Source organism: Crocuta crocuta, unplaced genomic scaffold (assembly GCF_008692635.1).
Source record: "Crocuta crocuta isolate KB4526 unplaced genomic scaffold, BGI_CrCroc_1.0 scaffold41, whole genome shotgun sequence".
Lineage (NCBI taxonomy): Eukaryota > Metazoa > Chordata > Mammalia > Carnivora > Hyaenidae > Crocuta > Crocuta crocuta.
The window spans coordinates 18,067,273-18,077,783 of NW_027529428.1; the positions used below are offsets into that span (position 1 = coordinate 18,067,273).

Here is a 10,511-nt window from a genome sequence, read left to right on the forward strand (position 1 = left end):
GAGAGAATGAGGGAGAGAGAGACTCCCAAGCAGGCTCCGCACTGTCAGCGCAGAGCCTGACTCAGGGCTCAGTCTCACTGTCTGAGAGATCATGACCTGAGCCGAAATCAAGAGCCAGACACTCAACCCGGCTGAGCCACCCAGACGCCTCGGGACAGTGTTGTAATATTTATTTAAATCATCCAAAATAATTTAGAAAACTCAGGAGAGTGAGAAAACTCTAGTGTGCTTGTTCATACTTTTTACTTACCGTGTTCTTTCTTGCTTCTTGATAATCTAAGATTCTTCTTTCTGTTTTCTTTACTTACTTTTTCTATGTAGAGAACTTGCTTTAGCCATTGCTTTAGAGGAGGGGGTTCCACTGGGGACAGATTCTTTTAGTTGTCCATCAGCTGAGAAAGCCTTGACTTCCTCTTCAGTCCTGAAGAATATATGTGCTTGTTACAGAAATCTTGGTTGACAGTTCTCTTCTTCCAAGTATATGGAATATATTCTGGCACTTTTTTCTGATCTCCATGGTTTCTGATGAAAAGTCTCACTTCATTATTTTTCTCTCCTGTGTAAGGTATCATTTTAGGGGGCTGCTTTCAAGATTTTTTTCTTGGTCATTTGTTTTCAGAAGCTTTACTGTAATCTTGGCATTCATTTCTTTGGGTTTATCCATATGAATTTCGCTCAACTCTTTTTTTTTATAGGATTGAGCTTCTTGCTAAATTTGAGACATTTTCAGTCCTTATTTGAGTACTTTTTTAGCCCCACCATCTTTCTCTCCTTTGGGCCTCCCCTGACACAATGGATCCTTCATTATGGCTGCACAGGTCCCTGAGGCTCTTTCTTTCTCTTTCTCCTCCGTTTTCTCTGTGGTTTACATGAACTAGCTTCTGTTGTTACATCTGTCCATTCTCTGATTCTTTCCTCTGCCTCCCCACCCCCCAGTCTGCTGCTGAGTCCCCCCACTGCACTCTTTCTGTAGGTTCCTGTGTTTCTCAGTTCTGTCTGGTGTCCCCACAGGACTCTGTCTCCTCTTTCCTTGCTGAGCTTTCTGTTTTTCAGTTGTTCCAGCATGTTCGTAGTGCTCATTGAGTGTTTTTATCCTGACTGTCCTAAAATCATTATCTGACCTCTGTCATCTCCGGATTAGCATTTGTTGATTATTTTGTTCTGTTTCGTATCTTCTGGTTCTTGGTGCGGCAAGTGATATTTTAAACCAGGACAATTTCATATTATGTTCTAGCTCATTCTTTATTTAAACCTTATGTTTTAACGGGCTTTTTTTTCTATCAGTCTTCCAGAAGGGGCAGGGGGTCACTGCTGCCTCATCACCGCTGGGTACAAGTTCAGGGTCCCCGTTCTGCCTCCATGAACGCCACGGCAGGGACATTCGCATTTCCGCTGGTGTTGGTGAGAGTGCTGCTTTCCCTCCACCTTGGACACGGGCCCACCGCAGGGCCCCCACCCAGTCTCACTTGTTACCCCCTCGCAGGGATAAAAGTCCGGCTCCGTTTTCCGATACCACCATGGTCCTTGTTGGGGGGCCTTTTAACTGTGCGAGGGTCAGAGTCTCGGGGCCCAGCTTTGCTGTGGTTGGGCTGCACTCATCTCCAGGCCACCCTCTGTCCTGCCCCTTCGGCTGCAGAGCAGGCTCTGTGAGCACTTTCCGCCCGTGGCCCTGACACTTGCAGGAGCCGGTTCATCAGTTCCAGGTCAGTGGGGTCCCCAAGGCTCCTGTTGTGTCATTCTCAGGTCTGCAGCCCGTCTGCCATCTCTCTCCACCTTCCATAGTCTCCTTGTGTTTGTTTTCTGTGCAATATCCAGGGTGGGGGCTATACTTGGAAACATAGGGAAGATAGGAGTGTCCCATCCTGGTGGAAGAAGTGTTGTACATATTTTTAAGTAGCATGCCTTAATTTTAAAAACGCTTCCCTCCTTGATTAACTCTGTTTAGAAGATCTTACTCAGGTTTAATCTGCAGGACCCAGTTCTGCCCTGAGCAGCATAGAGTCCACAATCCAGTATTACTTGTCACGGCGAAGTAACAGCAGAGTCTGTGCCAGTCAAACCAGAGGCGCCACTGAGGTGGGGGGGTGGGGGGTGTCAGATCACCAGGCTTTCCTGTGTTTGTCAGAAAGAGAAAATTGCTGAGTAAACTGACGTGCTGCCCACAGTAAGCTGCACGCCAGTTCCAGGGAGGTGAAAGTGGGGCCAGGGTGCGCTTCGTGGAGTAGAGTCAGCATGGCATTTCTGGGAGAAGCACTTGTGGGGCGGGGCACGGACAGCCACGCGTCGGTGGCCACTGTGTTCTGTTGAGTGGCCATGCTCAGGCTAACGGGCGGACGGTGGTCAGCTCACAGAGCAGGCTCTCCTTTTCCGAGAATGGTGACAGGGCTGTTAAACCCCACGTCGTGTCTCTCTCTTCCTTGCAGGGACAGAGCTGCGTGCTTTGCTATTCAGAAAGGATTACAGGCGTCACGTAGTGACATTCAGTTGTTTAACCATAATGATGTGGCAGACCTGGAGCGACTACTAAAAGAACAAGAGATTGAAGATCAAAAGGTACGATTGTTTGGAAGAAAATGACACCGTTCTTTTGTGCTCTGTAACCAGCTAAATTATATACGAGATTGTAATTCATCATGAAACCTTGCCCGCGGATCGCATTTGGATATGAAGTGAGGGCATTCTTGCTTATTAAATGTACTTCGTGTTAGAGAGCGGTCTGATTGTAATTGCCTCATCATTGCCGTAATTATAGCTGGCAGATGTGGGGAGAGGCAATCCAGGCAGCTTTCTAAAAGAGAGAGAGAGGGGCTCAGTCGGTTGAGCATCCAGCTTCGGCTCAGGTCATGATGTCACGGTTGTGGGTTCGAGCCCCGCATGGGGCTCTGTGCTGACAACTCAGAGCCTGGAGCTGCTTCAGATTCTGTGTCTCCCTCTCTCTCTCTGCCCCTCCCCTGCTCGTGCTCTGTCTCTCTCTGTCTCAAAAATAAATAAGCTATTAAAAATAAATAAAAGAGAGAGAAACCACGTGCACTTTGCAGTGGGGGGGGCTCGCTCTCCACTCTGTAGAAATAACACCAGAACTCATTAGGGCGCAAGCGGGATGCACTTCATGAATTAAAAATAGATTTATATCAGGATAAATCATGTATCAGCTGGCGGGAAGAGACTGTGGCAGCAGATCCTCATTTATGAATATATGAGCAAAGTGATACTCTCTCTCCCTCCCACCCTTTGCCCTGGAGCTCCGAGCAGCTGCCCCTGTGGGAGCCGGCTACCCCAGCATGACTTCCTCCCACTCTGCAGCCTGTTTACACCTCCTCTTCCCAAGCACCTGCGTGTGCAGAGACCCCAGAGGGGCAGTGGATGGGAGCAGGCGGCTCCTTGGTGTTCTGGTCAGAGGGCAGCGCGGTGGAAGTGTGCTCAGGGCATCCCTGCTGGAGTTCCCACTTCCTTTCCCCCGACGGTGCGGGACGGGGGGTGCTGTCGGTGGTTCTGCACTAGGAATTGTCATGTTTCCGCTGTGGCTTCTGAAATGTCCCTGAGGGCCCAGCTTGGGTGTTTGGGTTTCTGGTTGTTCATTAAAAGCTTAGAGGTGAGAAACGTTTGAGTAGGAAGACAGTGCCCCGTCCTACGGGTCTGTGTACTTTCCGCCCAGCACACCCGCTGTGTCTGCAGAGCCACCCGGGAGCGCTGGCCATCCTTGGGCCGCAGGAAGGTGCATGTCCTTTGAAAGGGTGCCTCCACCACCACCTCACACATGCCTGGATGACGGCACAGTTGAGGTTTACTTGACCCAGTAGTAAGGAAGGAAAGGATTTTATCTGCTTTTTGGTAGATGGAGAGCAGGATTTGTCACTTCAGGTTTTGATACTGGAAAATCTGAGGCACATTCAGAGGAAGCGCAGTAGTATAATGCAGCCCCTCCTCTCCCTGTTCTGTTACCAGCACCCTGTCGTTCCTGTGTCACAGGAGCCCCTGCCGCTTCCCACCCCATCTCTGCGGTGGTGACTGCCTTCACCATTACAGTCCTTTCTAGGGTTTTTTCCCCCACCTTTATTCATTTTTGAGAGAGCGTGAGCAGGGGAGGGTCAGAGAGAGAAGGAGACACAGAATCTGAAGCAGGCTCCAGGCTCTGAGTTGTCAGAACAGAGCCCCACGCAGGGCTTGAACTCACGAACCTTGAGATTATGACTTGAGCTGAAGCCGGATGCTTAACTGAGCCAGCCAGGTGCCCCAGCTCCTTCTAGTTTAGGTGAATTTCATAGACATGGAAGCGAGCGGATCGTAGCCATACATTCTGACCAGTGAATAACCCAGGTAAGAGGGCTCCGTTGTGACCTAAAACATGCCATCTCCCCAGAAAGTTCCCTTGGGCCCCTTCTCAGTCATTCTCAGAGCATTTTCAGAGTGCCTAAGTTGTGTGCGTGCATGCGTGTGCGTGCGACCACCTAGCTCATGGTGTGAACTGGAAACCAGGAGAGAACGCACTGTTCTTCATCTCAGAGTAATAGGGTCTGAAGCCTCTGGCCTGAAATTCACCTGGACTCTGTTTACTTGTTTGAGTAAACCTTGTCAGGGAGCTGCGCTAAGGAGCATCTAACACATCCTGCATTTACTGAAATTTAAAATGTCCTTTTTTTTTTTCTTTAAAGAACCCTCGCAAGGCCCGGGTCACACGGCGATTCATCGTAGTGGAAGGGCTGTACATGAACACAGGAACGATTTGTCCTCTCCCAGAGCTGGTGAGCAGCCACGTTTACTCCAGAGTTTAGCTGTCGGGCAGTTAGGCCTTTGTTTCTGAGCACTCGTGACGCCTCATGTCTGCATCGCCTTGCCTGGTAGGTCCCAGGAGCACGCTCAGACCGTACCGGGAAGCACATTAGCAGTGTGTGCCAGCCCTAAAGGGGAGTCAGGACTCGGCGTTTTAAAACCAACTTTATTGAGGTGTAGTTGACATGCTAATAAAATACACTTACTGTCAGCACACAGTTTGATAAGTTTTGGCAGATTTATACACCCTCCTCACTGCTGCCGCAGTCAAGTTACAGAGCATTTGCATCTCTCCAGAAAGGTCACTCATGTTCCTTTGCACTCAGTTCCTCCAGCCCTGGCCCCAGACTACCATTGATCTACTCCCTGTTCTTGTAGTTTTGATTTTTGTGGAATTTCCTATAAATGAAATTATACAGTATGTGTTTTGTAAAGCACTTGCTTTTTTTTTTTTTAATATTTATTTTTGAGAGAGAGGGAGAGAGAGTGAGCAGGAGAGGGCCAGAGAGAGAGGGAGACACAGAATTGGAAGCAGGCTCCAGGCTCTGAGCTGTCAGCACAGAGCCCGACATGGGGCTCAAACCGACGAACCTCGAGATCATGACCTGAACCGAAGTCAGACACTCAACCGACTGAGCTGCCCAGGCGCCCCACTTCCCGTGTTTTGACAGTCCGTCTAGTTTGTAGCACATTTCAGCTCTTCATTCCGGGTTAATGCCGAGTAACAGCCCGTCGTGTGGACATGCTGCATCCTGTGTGTCTATTGGAGGTTTGGATTATTCTCGCTTTTTGACTGTTGTGATGAGTGCTCTTATGAACATTTGTGTACGAGTATTTATTTGAATCGCTGTTTTCAGGCCTTTTGTGTATATACCTAGCAGTGTAATTGCTGGATCAAACAGTAATTCTGTGTTTACCTTACTGAGGAGCTGCCACACTGTCTGCCCTGGCGGCTGCAGCATTTTACCTCCCCGCTAGCAGTGGGGGAGGGCCCCAGTGTCTCCCCCCCCGCACTGAGTACGCATTTGCTTTCTCAGTTTTTCCATCCTAGTAAGTGTGAAGTACATGATTTTGATTTGCATTTCCCAAAAGACTAATGATGCTGAGCCTTTTTTCTTGTGTTTGTTGACCATTTGTATATCTTTGCAGAAATTTTTTGCCCATTTTTATTTTTTGATATTTTTTTTAATGTTTATTTTTGAGAGAGAGAGAGAGAGCAAGTGAGGGAAGGGCAAAGAGAGAGGAAGACACAGAATCTGAAGCAGGCTCCAGGCTCGAGCTGTCATCCCAGAGCCCAATGCAAGCTCAAACTCACAACCTGTGAGATCATGACCTGAGCTGAAGTTGGACACTTAACTGACTGAGCCACCCAGGTGCCCCTTATTTTATTTATTTTTGAGAGAGAGACAGAGACAGAAAGAGAGACAGAGTGTGAGCAGAGAGAGAGGGAACACAGAATCTGAAGCAGGCTCCAGGCTCTGAGCTGTTGGCACAGAACCTGACTCAGGCTCGAAGTCACGAGCCGTGAGATCATGATCATTTCTGGACTCTCAGGGCCATTCACCTTGTCTGTATGTTTATCCTTATGCTGGTACCATGCTTTTCAGTTACTGCAGCTTTATGGTAAATCTTGAAGTCAAGACATGTGAATTCTCCAATTTTGTTCTTTTGTAAGATTGTTCTGGTTATTTGAGGTCCCTGGAGATTCCATATGAAGTTTAGCATCAACTTCTCCATTTTTGTAAAAAAAAAAAAAAAAAAAAGCCATTGAGATTTTGATACTGAATCAGGATTGCATTGAATCTGTCGATTGCTATGGAAAGTATTTCCATCTTATTGATACTGAGTCTTCAAATCCATGAACACAGGAGTATTTCCATTTATTTAGATCCATTTTAATTTTGCTTTCAGCAATGTTTTGTGGTTTTCACCTTACAGGTCTTACATCTCTTTGGTTAAATTTATTCCTAAATATTTTATTCTTTTAGCTGCTATTATAAATGGGATGGGGGGGTTGTTCACTGATAGTTTGTAGAAATACAATGATTTTGTGTTTTGATCTTATGTCATGGAACTTTTACTGAACTACTAGCTCAAATAGTATTTTTGTGGGTCTTCTCTATATAAACTCCTATAATCTGTGAATAGAGGTGGTTTTACTTCTTCCTTTCCAATTTGGATGTCTTGTCTTTTTTTGCCTCATTGCTCTGGCTAGACCCTCCTATACAGTGTAGACTGGCGGGGAGAAGGGAAGATTCTCAGGGTGTACCACTGAGTATGATATTAGCTGTGGATTTTCCACAAATGCCCTTTCTCAGTTGAGGACGTTCCTTCCTCGTCCTGATTTGTTGAGTGTTTGATCCATGAGAGATTTGGATTTTGTCAGATACTTTCTCTGAATCAGGTGATGGGTGGATCATGTGATTTTCCATCATCCTGTTAGTATGGTTGATTTTCCTATGTTGACCCACCCTTGAATTCAGCCACTGAAATTTGAATCTGTGTGCCTGTCAATTGAATGAGGATTCAGAATAAGGATTACATATCTTGTTTTTAAAGTGTTTCACTGTTTCTTGAGGAAATCTAGATACATTCTAAATATCAGTGAAAGAGTTTTACTGATTTTCCTCTCCTTGTTTTTGTGAGTGTCAAAGACTGATAGAATAATATGGGGGAGATAGTAGGCCAGAAGATTCCATAATTGCATATTTAGGGCTGTGATAGTAAAGCAGTACTGATGGACGGATACACAGTCTGAAGCCATGTAACAAAATACAAAGATTAAGGAGCAGGTCAAGTATATATTAGCAGTGAACATGTGAAGATTACAGGATTATGACTTTGGGATACCTGTTTGGTTTCACTGATTTGTCTATTTGTGTATTAGTATTGGCCTAATAGTCTAAAAGATGTTCTAAAACATGACTTTTTAAAAATATTTACTTATTTTTGAGAGAGACAGCACAAGTAGGGGAGGGGCAGAGAGAGCGGGAGACATAGAATCTAAAGCAGGCTCCAGGCTCTGAGCTGTCAGCACAGAGCCTGATGAAGGCTTGAACCCAGAAACCATGAAATCATGACCTGAGCTGAAGTCAGATGCTCAATGGACTGAGCCACCCAGGTTCCCCCTGAAACGTGATTTTTAGAAATTATCTCATTCATATAATATCTCATATGTAGTAATGGATGGAGAACAGTGTTGCAAAGGTATAATTCTCCCCAAATTAGCTTATTCATTGTTAGTAGAAATCCATCTAAATTTAGTGGTTGATAATCACTGTATTTTAAATCAGTTGTGGAACTGATCACATTCATGTCATTTAGGAGTAAATCCATTATACATTTGGGGGAGATGGCTGAGTGGCTCAGTCGGTTGAGTGTCTGACTTCAGCTCAGGTCATGAGCTCACAGTTCGTGAGTTCCAGCCCCACATCGAGCTCTCTGCTGTCAGCACAGAGCCTGCTTCAGATCCTCTGTCCCCTTCTCTGTCTGGCCCTCCCTGCTCATGCTGTCTGTCTCTCAAAAATAAATTAAAAAAAAAAAACATTTGGGAGAAAAGCTGTATACAAACATGCATACATTCAGCTTCCCGACATGTAGATGAAAAAGTAACCTGGAATGATTAGAAGAACATACAGATAAGGATGCATCTAAACCTCTCATGGGAAAGCACTTAACTTATAAGCCTGAAAGCAAAGAGGAAAAACTGATTGAAAAGCATATTAATGAAAAAATTTTTCTGAATTCGAAAAACAATGCCATGAATTCAAGTTAAAACATAGCACCACTGAGGGAACAATATGTACTTTTCCTCTGGAGTTTTGTGCTTAACAGACAGATTACATGTCTGCGTTCAGTCCTACTGTTTCCGTACTTAAAAAGTGACATTATGCTGTCTATATTCTTGAGGTAAATTTAGAGCATCTAAGGTACAATCTCTTGGGACGCCTTGGTGGCTCAGTTGGTTAAGCCTCAACTTCGGCTCAGGTCATGATCTATCTCATGGTTCATGGGTTCAGGCTCTGTGCTGACAGCTCGGAGCCTGGAACCTGCTTCGGATTCTGTGCCTCCCTCTCTGTCTCTGCCCCTCCTCTGCTCATGTTGTGTGTGTGTCTCTCTCTCAAAAATAAACATTGTAATAAAAAAATTTTAATAAATAAATAGAGTACAGTCTCTTCGCCATCATGGCACATTTGACCCTTGAACAGCACAGACCTGCCTGCATTTGAAAATCCACATACCTTTTAACTCCCCCAAAACTTAATACCCTACTGGAAGCCTGACCCATAACATAAACAGTTGATTAACACTCGCTTTGTATGTCATACGTATTACACACTGTATCCTTAAGGTAAGCTAGAGCAAAGAAAACGTTAAGAAAATCATAAGGAAGAGGAAGTACATTTACAATGCTGAGTTGTATTTATGGAGAGCACTCCACATCTAAGCAGACTTGCGCAAGGGCAGCTGTAGGCGTGAGAAGTGTGCGTTTGTGGCCACATTCTGTAAACAGACCGCAGGCACTGAGCTGCCGAGCCCAGGACTGTGGCTCGTGGGCAAGTGCGGTCCGCCCTCTGCAAGCGGCTGGTCGTGGCATTTCCACCAGTTGCTCAGTACGTAACCTTGTGTATGTCTTCTGTTTAAGACGCCTTGGTTAACACGTACTGTTGAGTCATTCGCGTTGAGCTCAGGGCCACCAACGGTGTAACTCACACCTGGACGAGGCTGGTCTAATGCACATGTTCCCTCCATGAGATGCCCCTCAGCCTTCGTCTCAGGTCACCAGGCCGCCCTTCAGTGCTGCGCTCGGGCCGTTCTAACCTGAATCACAGGCGAAAAGACACAGCCATAAACAGACCCCCCAAAGGACACGTGTTTCCAGTATGAGCGGAAGCAGGAGTCAGACGCAGCTGAGGACAGGCAGGTCAGGCAACTCCGTTTGTGCCGCTCTGCGCTCCGTCTTGTGTGTGGATTTGGGGTTTCAGGACCCATCGGCACACAGGCAGATGCACAGCTACGGACCCACCAGTGCTGGGGCTCGGACGTGCTTTTTCCTTCTAGGCAGAACTCTGTTGTGCTAGTTTCTTCTTGACGTGCTTGTCACCAGGACCGTAACGTTGTATTGTACTGACCACACAGGTGAAGTTGAAGTACAAATACAAAGCAAGGATCTTCCTGGAGGAAAGCCTCTCGTTCGGAGTCCTGGGAGAGCATGGTCGAGGAGTCACCGAGCATTTCGGAATCAGCGTAAGTGCTCCCGCCCTGGGACGCGGCCCCATCCTGCCTGCCGTGGCTGCGGGCCCGAGGCCGGCTCCTCGTCAGCGTGCAGGGTCGTGCCAGCCGGCTCTGTCCCTTCGCCGAGCCCACAGGGCACCAGGTCAGCCCGTCCGGGGCCCGTCTCCCCTCAGAGCCTGTGAACTCACAGTGGCGCCTCCTAGAATTGTGATCTGTTTACTTGGTAGCATTTGATGTTGGCTTTCCATGTCTCTTCTCTAGAAACGGATAAACTTGCCTTCATGTTTTTCTTAAAATCAGTAACAGTTCCCTAAAGTAGTTCCTTAGAAAATATGGTGGGGGCAGTGAAAGGGCATTCTCTGTATGGGTGTTAGATGACCGTGACTTCTCTGTGGAGAGAGACCGTCAGAAACACTGCTGGCGGACACCTCGCAAGGCCTTGGGTCCCAGACAGCTGGAGGGAGTTGGTCACGTGTTCTTTTGAAATGAACCCCCCCCCCCCCCCC

The 10,511-nt window shown here is 46.8% G+C and overlaps 1 protein-coding gene across 2 annotated transcripts in view; it reads left to right on the plus strand.

Annotated features, from left to right (window-relative positions):
* SPTLC1 (serine palmitoyltransferase long chain base subunit 1) overlaps positions 1–10,511 on the plus strand; it is a 52,388-nt gene that overhangs the window by 20,420 nt on the left and 21,457 nt on the right. For both annotated transcript variants that reach the window (XR_013334038.1, XM_077759485.1), the window contains exons 7-9: positions 2,424–2,553; positions 4,653–4,742; positions 9,910–10,017. Coding sequence is in view for 1 of the 2 variants with exons in the window: in XM_077759485.1 (XP_077615611.1) it covers positions 2,424–2,553; positions 4,653–4,742; positions 9,910–10,017 (328 nt within the window). In the remaining variant the exon portion in view is untranslated. The remainder of the gene's footprint in view (positions 1–2,423; positions 2,554–4,652; positions 4,743–9,909; positions 10,018–10,511) is intronic.